Here is an 18,571-nt window from a genome sequence, read left to right on the forward strand (position 1 = left end):
ACATGAATATACAAAGGTAAAGAGTAATTCCTTCACCCACACAAGAATACCTACTTTGAGAATCCTAAATGACAAACAATGTGTACCATGTTCTGCATGTCCTTCATTTTTTTTTCCTAATTTTATAGTATTTTACCTATTTATTTGACCTTTTTATGTCTGTGTATGTCATGAATTTTTCAGTTAGTTTGTTTTATTTTAAGGTTATTTCTCATGTAGTCTATTGCTTTTGAGTTTCCTACCTTTGTTGTTTTCCCATCCTAATTTCTGATTTCGTGTCTGATTTTTTTTCTCTCCTTTTATTAAAGTATTAACTCTTTTTGCCTTTATAAGTTTATCAACTTGGTATCTTCTTGTCTCCTGATGTTTGGTTTATCAATCATCTTTTAGGACTTTCATTGTTGTTGATAGTCTGATTTCACTACCACCCTTCTGTGAAGCTAAGATACACGACACACACGTAATATGAGATTTTATTCTAAAGTAAATGGTAATGATCTTTTAATTTTCCTATCAAATGTGAAAATATGCTGCCTTTGACAGCTGAAAATTAGGATGGACATTTCCCAAAGTATTTTACGGGTAGATAAAAACTAGCTGTCCTGACTGTATCTCATGGGCATGCTACTTGTAAGACTCATCGTTCAGGCTGCACACAGCGAAACAGCCAAACTCCCACTGTTACCTGGAAGCAAGTATACCAGAGGCTTTAGGGTCCATGTGGAAAACAAATAAGACTGATAGCAACATTTGCTGTACTGCCATTTCTGCATTTTCAGACCATTACAAAAGACTAAAAGGATGACACAAAGACAGGCAGATGACAGGCAACCTCGGCCTGTGGACTGAGTCACAGCGCTGGGACTCACAGCTCCAATGCCACTACCCAAAGTGACATTCTCTCACTCACATTTTGCCTCTCTGCACTTGTTGCCTCTTACTTTTACAAGCTTTATAGCACATAAATAGACTCCTAATTCAGCAGTCCATCTGTCTCTTCAGCTGCTCTGCAGTCAGACGGGCAGATCTTGGTGCCTAGGCCCACGCAGCACTTACATGGCGGCAACGAGGCAGAAAGTGTTTACATACTGCGCAGAGGACAGAGTAAGTGACCCGGTGTGTCCCATAGATGTCTGTGCTCGTGTGTGCTTTTCCCCTTATCAGTGTGAAGTTAGTTTTGCGTCAGTGTTCATCTGTGCATTTTTGTTAACTGAGAACTTTTAAATATAGCCTAATTTGCAGATCGACAATGTGACTGGAGAGCCTCTCTGTCTGACCTTGTAATATTTCTTTTGTCGCTGACGTCTTTAGTGTTAATTGAGCAACTGTTGTGATGTTTGTCAGATGGCATACCGTTATAAAGAGTACTACATCCCTATCTTCTCCTTTTCTCACTGGATATTTACCCAACAAGAGATTCTCAAATGACTGAATGATCAAATGCTTTGAACTCTGACATAATTGAACAACTACAGCTGATGACCATCTGACCACTGGTCAAATTTCAGCAAACATGGCTACTTCGAAACCTCTCTTCACTTGCTTGATGTTAACTCTATACAGTAATCTTGGCTGTAAACCTAAAAAAGGAAACTAAACAACCTGGTCTGACTTTCATATCATTGTCAATCTCTCTGTGGAGTCCATATTGTCATAGTATTGGTGTTAAACATGTTTGATAAAAGTTACAGCTAGGACTTAAAAATCTCTTTAAAAAGCGCTGTGAGCCTGGACAGGCCATAGGCTTAAAAAAATCTTATACAAAATCAGCTTAACACGACAGAACAGTCAGTCAGAAAGTGAACATCTGCTGATTGCCCTCACAGCTGATTCAATAACAATAACCTAACTAACCTGTGCGAGGTTGATCATGGAGTTTAGTGGCTGGCGAGTACAGAAGTCAGGTTTGTGCATTGTGTTTCCACAGGAGTGCTTTTTGATGCAAGGGATCATGCTACTTTCTAGTAATGGATACAGAATGGGTGTGCCACTAGAATCCATCACAAGAGATGACTGATATGTGTTCTCCCTGTCCTACAGCCTCCCATTAACATGCAGGCATCTAGCTACTGGCTGGACAAGGACAGTCTCATGGGCTGTCGGTTCCCATATTTTAAATTGGACCAACATGGCGGCTCAGCTTTCTCTTATACTGTGAAACTTGTTCACTGAATTAAATGAAAACATGAAAGGTATTTTTTTTAAAAAGGTATGGAAGTAGCGAATCTCTCTTTACTTTAAACTGAAAGTGGCTAGCTTAAAGGTTTTGGGGTTTTTACACAGGATGGTCAATCATGATGTAACCCCTGATAAAGTTGCCTTGATGTACAGTTGTAGTTGTCTTGAGCACACAAAGAGTCACAAAGTGCCCAAACCACAGACTGAATATGAAGATGTACAATAGGAAAGCTCCCATACAGTAAGGCCAAAATATCTTGATTGTACCCTGGTTTCAGTTTGTATCAGAGGTCATATGCTCTGCCCTTTCTGTTAGTGAGCAGGGCATGAATCAAACTACAACATATTTAGTAAACACATACACATGAAAAATAGTTAAAGTATTGTTTTCATTTGTATATAAGAATGATAAAAGAATGTTTCTCTACCCAAGCTTGTCATTTATTGTCATCAGTTTCAAACTATAACTGTCCTAACTGAGGTAAATATGAACCTGTGCAGGGGTTTTAACAATGTATTCCATGGTGATGGTGACCTCATAGGCGAGTGCTACGAAAGTACCTTCAAAAACAAGATATGAAGGATCACATCAGTGTTTTAACATGTGAGAAGATGGTTCCCTTCACCAATAAAGAGAAAAAAGAAAACACAATCAATATCTCATTTAAAAGCGGTGTCTTGAGATATGACCTCAAGACACCTCTCCTGAACTGAATCAGGGATCTGATACAAGAAAACGTGGATAAATATGGCGATTTATTATAGCTATTGTCAGAGTTAGTTATTGTCTGCAGAGTAGACATGCAAACCTGAATGGAACAGCTGACAATGAGCAATAGTTGGTTATAAGCTAACATTATGGTGGCTAATGTTAGGCTTGAGTATCCTAAAATTTGCCATTTCCCTCTGATAAACAGTTTGTTTACATTCTCACCCAGTTAGCCAGCCTGTGTCTGTCCAACCAATCAGGGAGCTCCTTACAGAAAGCCGCGTGGCTAATTTGCATTGCTTCGGTATTTCAGAAATGAGAAAGCTAATCCAATAGCTAATATAATAGCTAATCCGTGAGCTAACAGGAAAGGTAAATGGGGAGTGAGGAGTGGAATCGCCATTTTAAATGTCAGAAATAAATGTTTGATTTTTAATCCATTTACTTATGTCTCTTTTTTAAATTGTGTTTTAAAAACAATTTTGAAAATCAGTTTTTTAATTGGAATTCGAAAATGGTTTTTGAAAGGAGGTTTTTATTTAGAGTTTAATTCTTTTTTTGTGAAATTCTTTTTTGATTTGAAGTTTTTTTTTTAAATGGATTAATCATTCATTTTGAAATATAGATAGTGTTTTTATTTTAAAGCGTTTTGTCAGCGTTTATCTCGTTAAAATGACGTTAACATCATAACCGCATTAACGTGGCAAATAACAGTTAGTGAGTTAAGATAAGATAAGATAAGATAACCTTTATTAGTCCCACACGTGGGAAATTTGTTTTGTCACAGCAGGAAGTGGACAGTGCAAAAGTTATGAGGCAAAAATTAGAATACAATAAGAATAAATACAGTACACAACTGTACAGAATAGAATAAAATAAAATACTATATACAGTAGAATAAAATAAAATAAATATACAATAAGATAAAAATAGAATACAAATACAAATACTATATAAGTAGTGCAGATCGCCCCGTGCGTGGGGCTGCACGCCGTCAACGCGTTAGCGCAGTTAGCTCGTTAATGCGTTTGCATCGTGCAGCCCCACGCACGGGGCGATCCGCGTTAACCTGCTAACGGAGATTTGCCACGTTAATTCAGTTATGGCGTTAACGTCATTTTAACGAGATTAATGCTGACAGCACTATTTTAAATTAAATTTTTAAATAATAAATTACTTTATTTTATTCATTCAAACATTACTAATTTAAATATGACTTCGTAAATGAATTTAAAAATGCATAATTTGTTCTACAATTCAATATTCAAGCATAAAATTCTTTATTTCGATGTGTGTGGCTCTTGTGGTCCTCCATACCCGATATCCTGAGCTCCACCGACTCATCACAACTTTTACAGTGTCCTCTACAGTAACTACACATGGAGACCCGGCATATTGATAACTGAGGTAAATACTGGATTTAAAGCCTACACTCAGTGGCCAGAGTTCCTTGTCCGGTCTATAAGTCTGACGTCATTCGCCATTTCCAGGTCAAAACTCCGCTTCAGGCACAATTAATACTTAATAATAATAAACAATTAATAAGTCAAATTAATACTGTTGCATCACAGTTACAAACTGTGTAAATTCTTTTATCTTTAATAAAATGATGAGTGTGCCTGCTCTACCAGGTGTAAAAATTAAGTTTAACATCCACGAAAACAGAATTTATTAAGTTTAATGGAGTTCGAAGTCAGCAGAGAGTTAGCTTGCTAGTTTCAATCTAAACATGATGTACCATGTTCTGACCGAGGGACTTCCGAAAAATTAAAACGTACAGCTCTGCTATCACTTCCAACAGAAATGAAGACAGAAAAGTAAACAGCAGTGACCTTTGTACGGTTACTGAAGTTGGCCTAGCTGGTATATAATGATGCGCTACGTGGTGGCTAGCTGCACAGCTATGTTAGCATAATATGAACACAGTGAAGCTGGAGGATGAACGCTAACTTCTTTCCACTCGATAAAAGTTAACGTGAGGGTTCCCGATGGTTAGGGACAAATGCAATTGCACAGCAGGATGCTGTAAACGGACCAAACTTCAGTCAGGAGAACAACTTAGATAATCCATCCACAATACGAGGTTAGTCATTAATTTACTGCTGCAGGGACTGGGCTGTAGTTACATCGTATGGTTTCAAAAACTGAGCTTTAAAATGTGTTTGCCGATGAATAGTGGAAATAACAACCAAGAGAGAAAGTGATCAGAAAGTGATCACCGATTAACTCTAACAAGATGCAAAGCATTACAACATGTTAAAAACACAACAGCCTCAATAAACACAGAGTAGTTTGGACCCAAAAGCAGGGTTCATACATCATCACTTAACAACCGGATGTTGTCCACTGCAGCTAGAATTATAAACTTGAATTAGACAGGGTAAGAAAACATAACTCTGTTCACAGCAATCTGCAATCTACTGACAAATAGTGGTGAGATTTTACAAACTAATGCTAATGTTAAAGCTAGACAGCCAAAAGCACAACCAGTTTAGGAAGTAGAAAGGTAACTAATTCGTAGCTATGAAGGAAGCTAGCTAATGAACTACACATCATTAGAATGGTGTGTCCTCCAACCTGAAGCAGTGCATATATGTATATATTATTTGCTCTATTTGGTTAGGTTTAGGGATATGGCAGCTTTATTATGTTTGGAAACAGGTCAAGGTTTTGATTCAAATAATAACATATATGGCATCATGGTCACAATTATATAATTATCCTCAGCCTTGACCTCCTATGGTTGATCTGATATCCTCGTGTTGGTGTTGTTCCCAGATCATCATACTAAATGTTGTTCCAGGATCAACATTGCAAGTGACCAATCAGAATGTTGTGACGTCATACTTTTGCGACTTTGGGAAAAACCGGCGTAAAACGAAAAACTGTACTTAAGCTGCGTAAAACCGCCTCTGTCCGCCGATCAATGGACCCTGACCGTGACCCTTTAATAAACAGTAAGCAGAATTGATATTGTCCTTGCAACATTGGAATTTCATAAATGCACGAATGGCTTGGCGCGCAAAGGAATAACGTCACAACAATGTGATTGGTCACTTGCAATGTTGAACCTGGAACAACATTTTCATGATGGTCTGGGAACAACACCAACACGAGGATATCAGATCATCCGACCTCCTATATCTGCACAGTTTGTTACCCTGTGTTACCTCTAATAATGTAACAGTATTACCCAACTTCCCACATCCATTCCCACTAGATGCGTGGGGTGAATATTACTGGGATGAGTATTATTTAAGACAACAACACAAGCAGCCTACCCAATAAGCTCGTTCCTGCCCGAGACTGGTCTGGAGAACAGCCTCCCGTCTTGCTCTTGAAGGAAGTAAAGAGATGTTGACAAAGCTCTTCTGGTATGTCATTCTCCAAATAAGTCACCATGAAGAGCTGGAAGCCCTCATAGTCAATAGGCTGCATGAGAAAGGAAAGGGCAAAGATGTTAACAGACTTACTGATGGACATGTATACACCAATACCACCACCCATGGACAGAAAATGTGATGGGGTTTCCAGCTTTAGTTGATCTGACCTGAAATGAGAGTCCACAGTCGTGATTTGGAGTGCCATGCCAGTATTTTCTTAAACAGTTCAATGTAAATGTGGTATCAACTGACCATCACATCTTTAAGCTTAGTAATGACTGAATGGATGTACTAGAAGCTGCATCCAGAAAAAAAACCCATTTGAGCTTGGAGGCCCAATGGCTTTAAAAAGAATGTAAAGAAAGATATATATACACAAAAAATATACACAGTAAAACATGTAATAGTCACATTGCTGAATACAGAAATGTTATGTTGTGTCATGTTAATGTACACACACACACACCCACAGCTTCCCCTGATACAGCAATATGATGGGTACATACTAGCACTGAACTCAACAGCCCCATGGCCTTTTCCCCTGGCTGTGTAACAGATCATCTGCAGCGGTAAGAGCGTGGTCATGTTATGTTAGTGGACAGAATGTGCATGCAGTCTGCTGACACAGACACCACACAGCATGCAGAGCCCACCGGGCTGAGGCTTACTTGGTTGAGAACGTCTTGCTTCTGTTTAACATTTGGAACAATAAAGAGGAAATGGGGAGGGAGGAAGGAGGAAGAGTGAGGGAGGAGTGGGTAAAAGAAGAAAGGAATTAGCTTGTTCGTGTGAATCTTCAGTGGCGATGGTAGTGATGCTTTCTGACTAGGACAACTTTGGCAACATTGGTGTACCATCAAGCAGGAAGTCAGGCTGAAAAAATGACAAAAGGAGGTACGGTCTACTGGAAAAGGTCACGGCAACCATGGGCAGAGTTTGTGCGAGTGACAATGGCATTTTTTAGAAAAAAATGGTTGTAAAAATAACTATATAATCAGCTTTTGTACTACTCATCAAATGAAAACATTACATTTTTAAGTTTGCATTAACAAGCTTCTTAACAGGTAGTCTCATTGAGGTCAAGATCTGTTTTTAAGAGAGACATGTATACAGAAAAAAGACACCCAGCTATGTAATAAAACCAATCATACATGATCACAAATAAAGAAAAAGTCTTTCAACTCTTTAAAATTTTTCAGTGAAATCAGATAGTCAAGTTTCATAGTTTTTGCAACTTTTAACTAACTAAGTAACAGCAAAGGATTTAAATCAAGATTTTCCAAGTTCAGTGTGAGTGTGAGGTACAGCTCATGTTAAGGGGTCCTGTGATCTGATATTTTAAGTACTATGTTTAAATTCAGTCAAGGAACAGAGGTATGCAGGCAATCTTTGCAGTTGAGCCTTGTAAATAAACATCATGCAATGCTCCTTGATTCACTAGGGCAGCCATTCCCAGGGATGGGAATTTCCATACCAGAAAATCCCATGGGGCACACTGAGCCTTAAATCTTCATTCTTATCAAAATACAGGAGAAAATGATGTATTTCCTTAAAAAAACACATAAACCAAACATTAGCCAATAGTGGCTAAGATAAGATAAAGTGACAGCCATCAGTGGCCACACTGTTGGCTATCAGTTGCAAATGTTACCCACTCGTATGCAACGCGTTAAAGCCAATTTACGACCCACCTGCAGCTGGGACACAAGGGCTGTACAGTTAAGCCAGACTAATGATTAACATCGCAAACTATCACCTCCTGTTGCTATTTTTAAATCAATTTTATATAAATACATTTATATAAACATGTATGTGTACATACTTCTCAGTACTTTTAAATTCAGGTATGTTATTACTGTGGCCCACCTGCAGTACCTTCATGGCCCCAGCCTACACTTTGTAATCACTCCAGTAGCACGTACTAGCCCACCTTTCCATGTAAGGTGTAATGGTGACTAGGAAAAGAATTGCCTATTTATGCAGACAAAATTGTATAGTGATTTATGTTTATATAAAAATCCAATCTTTGGGTGTAATTTTCTTGTTTCTATAGATTTGCCAAATCAGTGGCATATAAAATAGTGTCTGCATAAAAATGTACATTACAGTTTTGGGTAACACTGATAACATTGTTTGCGTACACGGTGAAAAGAAGAAGTCAAAAAAGATCTACCTGTGTGTTTTTTCTCATAAAATGCCACAATCTACTGAATCGAATGTTTTTGATGGATCTATCAAAAGTGCAGCACAATACTGATGATCAAGCATTTCCATACTATTGTTACGTACACACACACTGCAGGCATTGTTCTGCGACATGATCTAAAACCTGTCTGCTATCACTGTAAAATGTTATACACTTTAATTGCCCATTATCTAGGGCTTTAGGACTAAACAGTTTTAAATAGGGTGGTAATTAGTTAATAATAATAATAATAATAATGGATTGCATTTATATAGCGCTTTTCGGGGCCCTCAAAGCGCTTTACAATTCCACTATTCATTCACTCTCACATTCATACACTGGTGGAGGCAGCTACAGTTGTAGCCACAGCTGCCCTGGGGCAGACTGACAGAAGCGAGGCTGCCATATCGCGCCATCGGCCCCTCTGGCCCTCTTCCATAGTTAAGTGACTAGGGTCATTACTTTTATCGAGTAGTAAGACCTGTGCAGCTTTCCATATTTAAAAAAAATTGGCTGTAGAAAGTGTTAAATTACAAATAAGAGTTATAAGTCTAGCGATCAGATCAGCACTGAGGTGGAGGAGGGATGGATCACCAAGTTTACTGTAGGCGTCCCTATGATTTATCAAGTCAAAAGAGAATTTGTTTTCAGTTTTGTATATCTGGTGGACAACATATAGAATTAAAGATGCTTTTGTACACAACCAGTGCTTATAAAACTAATTCCAAGTCAAGCTGAATTGATGATTTAAATCTATATGACTTCTAGTTGTAAAACTGATTTTCAAAACAGTTTTTTTGAAGCAGGTGAATCAAGTGGACAACGTTGCAAAGATATGAAGGAGATGTTACAAAGATGTTTCAAAGATATAATATATATAATATATATAAACTAGATTTTGGCTTACAATAGTCTAATACAGTAACATATGTGTAAGATTTGGACAATAACATGACAGATGGTTTTTGGCAGCTTTATAAGATGACTGAGAACTAAGGGTTGAAATGTTATTTTATCAAAAAAAAAAAAAAGAAGTAGAAGGGGTTTATCAAGGATATTGTTAAAAATTGGGCAGAAAAGATAAAATGCCTGATTGTTTTCAAGAGTTTTCAGGATGCTGTCTATTGATCTTTACACGTTTTTTGTTTTTTTTTTTAAAGCAAAACCACTTGGTCTAGAATTTGGGCAAGGCATCTGAGGAAATCATCTGTTCATAATAGTTATTTTACTCATATATACTGTACTGCTGAAAAACCCTATATAAGACGGAAAAACTAGCGTATTTCTTGGAGAGTTGTCAACTGCTTCTATTAGTTAAAACAATGTTGTTCAGTGATGACGAGTGTCCGTACTTGAAAGGTTGATCATTCTGTCGACCAAGCTTGGTGTCACAGGCTGGGTCTCTGGGTCTTATTTTGTAATTTTGAAGTTCTCATTTTAGTTTGGTGATTATAAGTTTGTGTGTTATTCTTATTTCGGGTTTAGTGGAGGTTTAGGTTAACGATTACTTATCAGCTGTCTCCTTGGTTTCTGTGTGTCGTTCCTTGTCTAGACTGTCATGTGTTTTAGGTCTGTTAAGCTTGTGTTGTCATGTGTAAGTCTCCATGTTTCCTATTTTATTTTGAAAAGGGTCTTGTGTTCTGTGTTCATGTGGTTAGTTTTACTCCCCCCTGTTTCATTCGAGTCAGCTGTGTCCTCATGTGTCTCCACTTCCCCTGATCACCTCATGTGTGTATTAAAGTCCTCAGTCTTCGTGTGCTCAGCATTGTGTTGTATGTGGATCTTACCCTTGTTGTAGAAATCCTAGTCCAGTTCATAGTGTCTTAGTTGAATCATAGTTTCACAGTCTAGTTTGTTTTCTCGCTTTGATTTATGTTTCATGTATGTCAGCCGAAATAAAGGCTCGCCATTTGTTAGTATTAATTCTGTTCCTTCGCCTGTGTCCGCACCTGGGTCCTCCATACACACTCCACCGTGACACTTGGCTCTAATCCAGCATAGGTGCTATCAGAAAACAGCAATTGAGACTGCAAATTAAGGAGTCTGCACCTCAGAATGGAGAGAAAAAAGGTTTTATGACAATTGTTTAGTTGGGACAGGGTCGGGATCTTGTGCTTTGCAATTTCGCAATGGTCCTCAAACTTGTGCAGAGAGCAGACATTATGTTGTTTCAAACTGACATAAAATTTTGTGTGAAGGATCATTACTAATGATGAGTTGGTTCTCCAGTGAAGCCTCGGCAGTTTTCCACAGTTTTCAGATGAGTCGATAGTTTCCAGGCCTGGATGCAGAATTTCAGGTAATGAACGAGGCCGGAAGCAAGCCTGTGTTTTTTGGTTTGTTTTTGATTTCTCTTCAGGCAACTTTATTCCCAAAACTGGAAATCAAAATGAAGGATCGCCATTTTGACACACACGAGGAGATCCAGCACTCCTCACAGAGGCACAAGTACAAAGGGTCCATAACAGGACTTCTGCATTGGGATCTAAAAATAGCAGCTGGACTCAAAACGTTTTGATAACCTCTTATAAGGGCTCCCATCACTACCAAAGCTGTCTGTCATATTCTTCTTAGTGGGTTGTTTAAGAGTTCTGTTTCAATAATAATAATAATAATAATAATAATAATAATAATATTAATAATAATAATAATAATAATAATAATAATAATAATATTAATAATAATAATAATAATAATAATAATAATAATAATAATAATAATAATAAACAAAAAAGTAAATACAAGTAAAACTAGCAAATATATTAAGGTTGTACAGAATTTAGTATGTTCTAAAATAGTAGAAAGTACAATTGATTCTTTTCACTTTGAAGACAGACACACTTTTAAAATGCTTCTGTTCTGCAGGTTTGGAGCTGCTGTAACTGATGCCCATCGGAGAAGAGCACACAGTGGTAAGGATCCGCCCTCAGCTCAACACTGCTAACCTAACCCTGAGAGCTCCCAAATCCTGCCAGGCATTATTCATATCACTCGCTTCTCCTTATTTGGCCAAAAACACTGCAAGGCTTTAATCCGGTGTCCATCGTGTAGCACAGCAGATTCAGTCAAATATGCTCATGTGCACACATACCACAGAACGTACTTTATATGAAATCAGGACATACAAAAAGCTGCTTTTCATAGGTTGATACAGTGCTTTGAATCGAAGTACCTCCAGATGCATTTGCAAAAATTCTCATCCCTCTGGGAAACACTTTTTCCCGAGAGCAACTACAGGCTGTTCTCTGTGTGAGCGAGCTCAAGGCTGCTGAACTGTAAATATCTCCCAAATGACACTTTTACATGCTCCATTTAATCTTCTTCTTCTTTTTCTTCTTTTAGCCCGTCTGTCAAATGCTTTGATTGACTTTGCTTATGCATCACTGTTCCATCCACAGCTATCATTTTTGATCAGCTCTAAGCACCTGAGCAGAGAACTGCTGGGCCAGGCATGAATGAAGAACCTGCCCCAGAACTACTAGCGCGTGCTAAACAAGCAAATTCTAAGGTGTGCTTTTATAAGTTAACTACTAGAAGTTGCAAGAACAGCTAAAAAATCTTCATAAAGTAAAAAGTGAGCTGGGTTTGAGCCTGCCCCAGATCGTTTCCTGCGTGTCATTCCATCACACTCTCTCGAACAGCTTTCCTGTCTACTCTCTCCACTGTGCCGTCAAATAAAGGCTTAAAATGCCAAAAATAGAATCTAAAAAAAGAATAGCGAGTGGTTCTTTGATTGGATACAGTTGCTAGACCCTGATACTGCTGCTTAAAGCAGTCACTTAAACAGAGGAAAAAAGAGCACCACAAAAGCAGGATTTGTTCATATCTACTTATAACAAATAAAAGACTGCCTGCAATAAAAGTTTACCACCTCTGTGAAGTGGAGAAAAGCCCCAGCTAGCTTCCTCATGGAAGAAAAAAGACTGACTTTACAGCAGCCACAAATCCATCCATTCCTTTCTATTTCCTTTACCAGATTCAGGGTCTCAGGAGCCAAAGTCCACCATGGACAGGTAGCCAGTTTGACACAGAGTTGACAGAGAGAGAGATACAGCAGGCAAAATAAGTACTGAACACATCACCAGTTTTTTAAGTAAATATATTTCCTTTTTTCTTTTTTCTTTTTTTTTCTTTTTTTTTTTTTGCCTGTCCCGTTTGGCTCTTTTGCCATCAGAATTGTTGTCTAAAGGCAAAGAAAGATGCCCAACGGATTTACTTTACCAAATTGACCATCCCAGCCTTGCCGTAATGGTCCATTTGATTCACCTTTTATTGTTTATTTTATTTTCACTTACTGAATACGGGACAGACTTGACTGGGGGAAAGAAGGGGAGAAAGAAAGAGGGAAAGAGAAACAGCTGAGAAGAGGGACGGGGGAGAAGGGCAAAAAACAAAAACCAACAGAATGAGCCGAAAAAAGAAAAAAAAGAAGAAGAAAAAAAGGAAAAAAATGCATATATCAATCACCTGGGTCACCTGCTGAGAAAGAAAAAAGAAAACAAGTAAATATATTTCCAAAGGTGCTATTGACATGAAATTCTCACCAGATGTCAGTAACAACCTATCCAATCCACACATGCAAAGAAATCAAACCATATATTCATTCATTAGTAGTTTAAATTCTTCTGTAACCAATCTCATTATTATGTTTGCAACATTAAAGTTGCAAAGGTCTCGAGAGAGCTCATTGGTTGTACCCATCGTGAGAGGTTTCTTGTGTGATACGTTGGTAATGAGACACCTTTTTATAGGCCATCAGTTGGGACTAAGCCAGCTGATATTAATTAGCACTGCAAGATTTTTTTCTAATTAATTTCTAATTGATAGTGTATGGTGTCTTGATTTCCATGCTTTTTTCACGTATTCAATACTTTTTCCCTGTGTCATTTCTGATTATTGCACATAAGTTATGGACATCTATGGTTTGATTTCTTTGCATGAGTGGTTTGGATGGGTTGTTACCAAAATCTGGTGAGATGTCAAGGAGCTTTAGAAATATATTTCCTTAGAAAATTGGTGCCATGTTCAATACTCAGTACTTATTTTACTGGCTGTAGAACAGCGGTCCTCAACCTTGGCGCCATGGACCAGTTTAATGTCAGACAACATTTTCACGGACCGGCCTTTTAATACAACAAAATAAAATGATACGACCAAGACAAAAACTGTGGTATTTTGTTAATATAATAATAAACATGAATTCGCTGTGTAATTGTGTAACTTTATTAGCAGCGTCCTCCAGAAATGCGCCAACAACACTGAGAGTAACATCCTCCTCTCTGCCCCTTAATGCACTCTGGTCGCTATGGTAACGTGTAAATATTACTTTCAAAATAAAACACTCCTACAACACGGGAAAAGACCCAGGGAAACCGAGTTAATGATGAAAACCCTCAAAACCATAAATTTCACACCCGAGCCTCAACTCTCGCGGCCCGGTAGCAAACGAATCAAGGACCGGTACCGGTCCGTGGCCCGGGGGTTGGGGACTGCTGCTGTAGAAGAACATTCACACCTACAGCCAATTTAGAGTCACCTATGAACACACACAGAGACACAGGGAAAACATCCTGTGAACACTCTGTAAATCACAAATATTAGATATATTTTTCAAAAACATAGTGAGAACAGGCAACAATGACTGGTTCCTAAAAATAAAGATAACACTTTCTACAAGCTGTCAACACCAACTAAGCCCAGCTGGAAGTGACCCAGTCTGTCTGGTTTTGATCAGCCAGCACATCCAAATCACATCAACCTGACAATCATGAAGTGCACACCCAACTTAAACATTTTAAGCACATAAATAATTCGCATGTCTCAAAAACAGCTCTCCAAACATTTGCACTGTTTCATTGAAACCTTGGCCAACAAACAAAGTGCATAGAGCAAAGGCAAAAGGCATCACTCCCACACTGTCATGACAGATGCTTATAGAGACTGCGCCTGTTGTTAAAAGAAATCTGTGGGTGTGATGTTCAGTCTTTGTTTCTCAGTCACTCATCAGTCACTGAGAATGATAGGGCGATATTTATTTGTTTGCTAAATTGGAGAAAACCCAACAACACCGACAGCTCCATGTGTCAGTCATTTTTCATTATTATTATTATCAGTGTAAAAATTCCGGACCACACTTTGGCTAAAAATAAAAGCTCAATAAAAACAATGAGTGAGTGGGAAGAAAGAAAGGTCTACTTCCTGAGTGGATTCCACAACAGCTAGCTTGATGCAGCGATGACTCATTGGGGGTTATGTATGCGCACACGCACAGACACACATGCACAAGCGCACACACACTGATGGATGGCAGATGCAGGGCTAGAGTCGTCACGGTGGCGCCAGGTGACAACGGGGTCTCAGAAAGCCCACGTGAACATTAAGTCTGGTTCTGTGGCGCCAAATGTCCAGCCAGGCTGTTAGTTGTGTCATCGCAAATACTGAGGACAATCGTATAGCCAAGTGGAGGTGATAATGAACAGAGTAAGAAAGAAAAATGAGGCTCTCATATGAGAATATAAAGGTGGCAGGGAGAGGCTGAACATCACATGAGAACATAGATTTAATGAACATCAGTTGATTACCTTCACCAGTCCTCCACTCCGACGTATAAAATTAGCCCTAAGCCATATGAAATGTTAAACCATGACTCTAACCTAAATAGCTGTCTGATGCATAAGAATAGGAGATCACGAACAACAATAACAACTAACCCTTTAATATTATGACATAGCTTTTGTTAAGATTTAGTTCAGAATACAGGCACAAAAATAATTCTTTAACTAAATACACTGGAGCTCTAATTGTGCTTTTTTACGATTAGAGGCTTTTTGTAAAAACAAAAGACCAAAAAAGACCATCGTACAAAAATAAATAAACAGAATGTCAGTGACGTAGTGACTCATTGTCAGGGTCCCCGAGCAGTTATGGACTTATGTTATATTATATGTATTTTTGGTGTTGCTGCCCCTCTTCTCCATGCTTGCACATATGTGTGTGTGTGTACGGATGCAGGTGTTTCTGTGAACACCGGTTTACAGGCGCCTTCAGGCCTGGTGGGTGTGGCCCTGCTAGGGGACTGGCCACACCCGAAGCTCCTGCCACACACCTGCTGCTGATCAGGGCTCGTCGGGGGAGCTACTTAGGAGAGTCTTGGAGCTCCCACCGACGCGGAATCATTGCGTGAGACTCCACGTTAGTCATCCAGTTTAGGTTTAGTCTTTGAGTGCATGGCTGCTATAGTTAAGTGTCCTAACAGCTGCCGCTATCGTTTCCTGCAGGAGGAGCGTGGGAAGCCTAAAGAGCAGCGAGCACCGGGAGTGCAGACACACGGGAGCAGAGAGCACAAGGAGGACACGACACGGGAGTCTGGGGAAAGCACGGGGATTTATTGTTGTTTGGTTCCATACACTGTAAATAAACGCACTGCTTATACACAGAGCTCCGCGCCTGGGTCCTCCTTCCCTCACCTTCCCCACAGTTGGCCATCGTCAACCGTGACACTCATCCTGTTCACAGTTTATCTCAACGCAAAAACGACAAATGTGAAATTGAGTACAATTTGGGTGAAGACTCGTTTAGGTGAACATTGTGCACAAATCCCAAAAGTTTGATTCTGTTGGGAGAGACGTTTCGTCACTCATTCAGTTTCTCCCACTGAAAATACTACATCCGGGGGAACAGAATCAACCTGTTGGGATTTACTTAACTGGGTGATTCAGCATGGATCAAGACGTTGTGCACAAATGATTAAATTCTGACCAGCATGAGCTTACTGGTCATGTGTCTGAAGCAAACACAAAGTGTTTTGTCAGCTCATCCATCCACCCCGGCATCCTCCCGTTTCTGAATATGTGACTTTAAAACTACTCAACTACTCCTGTCTCAATTGCTTTGAACATGAGAAGGCATTGTGACTTTTCAGAGTGGCTTAAGAAATGAACTACTGGTTCTCATAAGTTGTCTCATGTGCAATTTTTATAAAGGAACAAATAGCATACCACATAAAACATATGCCATGTGTTGTGTAAACCCATTTAAAGGTTTTAATGTGCCATTTTAAAACTTTAAATGACACTTCAAATGTTATTTCTACAATATGCCAATTTTCTGACATTAGTCTGAAGTCTGTAAGGTTTTAATAGTTCGCCTAAAAAAATCTAACTGTTATAACCACGTATGTAAAAGTACATTTATTCTTAACACGCTTTTTGTGTATGAGACGTGTTGTGACATGCAGAGGGTTGGTGTGACAGGACATACAGAGGCCACAGGTTTGTATGACAGAAGAGGATGCTGGGGATAAGGTGAGATGGAGGCACATGATCTGCTGTGGTGGCTCCTAAAGGGAGCAGCCAAAGGAAGATTTAATACTTTGTATGTGTACAAATTCTGATGTAAGTGGAAGTACTATCTCCAAATATATACAGATCGGCTGATTATGACATTATAGCATTGATAAATTAAAGCCTAAATGTTATTCCTTTGTATAGTTACAGTTTATTATTCAAGACAGCTCATGGCCCGGTGATGTGCAGCTGAAATACAACAACCTGTAATCTGTTATCGTCTTCTGTGCATATCAGGTAAATGAGTTTTAAAACCTGTATTCTGGGTTCTTTAGTACCTATAAACATGTTCTTATGGAGCTGCCCTCTGCTGTTCATCGGTTGAACCATCAGTCTATGTGCTTCCATCACTTATGATTACAGTACAGCATCATTAAAGTACAAGTCATGATTCAGTAGCCTGTAGAACACCTTTGCCATGACTGTTCTTGTATAACTTTATCAGTCCAGAATGGGAATTCTGGCCCGTTCTGCCACAGCACTTAAGTCAGATTGAGGTCCGGACTTTGGCTGTTTGTTTTAAAGCTTCAATTCTTTTCCTTTTCAATCGTTCTGCTGTTGATTTCTGGTGTGTTTGCATAACCCAGTTTCAGCCAAGCTTTAGTTTTGGGACAGATGGCTTTACATTAGACTTTAGAATACGTTGGTACACACAGGATTCATCATTAACTTAATAACTGCAAAGTGACCAGGTTCTGTGGCTGCAAAACAAACCCAAATCATCACCTCTCCATCACCGTGATTGACAGCTGGTGTGAGGTGTTTACACTGTGCTTGGTTTTTGCCAAACATGGTGCTGTGCGTTCTCATATAAACTGTTCCAGAAGTCTTGTGCTTCTGCTTAGATGCTGTTCCTTTTAGAGAGAATTCACTAAAAAGAACATGCCCATCTAAACAAGCCGTCTGTTCCTGCTCTGCAACTTTAATGTTTAACACTTAACTTTACCCGTCAGAGTATGGATTCGCAGAACACCCGTACATGCATTCGGTTACGCCCCAACACTGATGCTGGGCAATAACTCAGTGAACAAAGAAATGTGACTTAATCCTAAGAACAGTGGCGTGTGCAGCGGGGTGGCCTGCCCCTCCCCCCGCCCCCACCAGACTGGCCACCCCAGGTGCCACCCCGAAGCTAAAACAATAAAATTCAATCAAATATCAAATGTACGATTATGTTTCCACAGTAAAGCCTAGATATCCGAGTGTACGTGAATGCAGCATTGGCTTCTGCATCACATTAGCAAAGGTAGGAGAGCCAAGCAGGAAAGACGCACTGCAGAAAACAATTTTTCGGCGAAAGAAAATGAGGAGAGAATAAATGTCCCGGTAAGTAATATTAAGTTTGTTGAGTTTAGTAAACTTATTAGAAATTAGAATACCAAGGAAAAAATAACACTTAAAGAATTATTGCAACCCTCGAATATTTCAGACAGTACTGGGGGAGCTAGCATAAGAGTTATGAGTTATAAGATATAATCCAAGTTGTAACATTTGGTTGCAGGTTAACATAGCTGGGCTGGCCATCGGGCATACCGGTGGGCTGATGACTTTTTTTTTTTTGTAAAGGCATGAACAGTGAGAGGTGGTGGATTGGCCAGATGCTGGCCGATGTGTAAAAAATAACTCAGTTGTTTGGTGGTGGCTATGGCGGGGCTTCCACAGAGGCCAGCAGGTGGATGAGGGAAGGGGAGGCAGGAGGAGCAGAGACCCGAGGCAGCCACCGGTCCGAGTGTCAGGTGAACTGAATGTCAGGTAAGAAGTTATGACCTGC

General features: G+C 39.3%; 1 protein-coding gene and 1 long non-coding RNA gene across 3 annotated transcripts in view; one reads left to right on the plus strand and one right to left on the minus strand.

Annotated features, from left to right (window-relative positions):
• Nucleotides 1–18,571, minus strand: part of dgkg (diacylglycerol kinase, gamma) — a 162,842-nt gene that overhangs the window by 111,499 nt on the left and 32,772 nt on the right. The window contains exons 4-5 of one of the 2 annotated variants that reach the window (XM_026145635.2): nt 6,939–6,959; nt 6,169–6,319 (exon numbers count right to left, since the gene is read on the minus strand). In XM_026145635.2, the coding sequence (XP_026001420.1) occupies nt 6,169–6,319; nt 6,939–6,959 (172 nt within the window). The remainder of the gene's footprint in view (nt 1–6,168; nt 6,320–6,938; nt 6,960–18,571) is intronic. The other variant, XM_080291182.1, reaches the window with a different exon arrangement.
• LOC145421215 (uncharacterized) lies at nt 904–17,198 on the plus strand. Its single transcript, XR_013902522.1, has 4 exons — nt 904–1,104; nt 11,321–11,367; nt 15,467–15,646; nt 15,733–17,198. It is a non-coding gene; the product is annotated as an uncharacterized LOC145421215 (long non-coding RNA).

The sequence above is a fragment of the Astatotilapia calliptera genome, chromosome 16 (assembly GCF_964374335.1).
Source record: "Astatotilapia calliptera chromosome 16, fAstCal68.1, whole genome shotgun sequence".
NCBI classification, from domain to species: Eukaryota; Metazoa; Chordata; class Actinopteri; order Cichliformes; family Cichlidae; genus Astatotilapia; species Astatotilapia calliptera.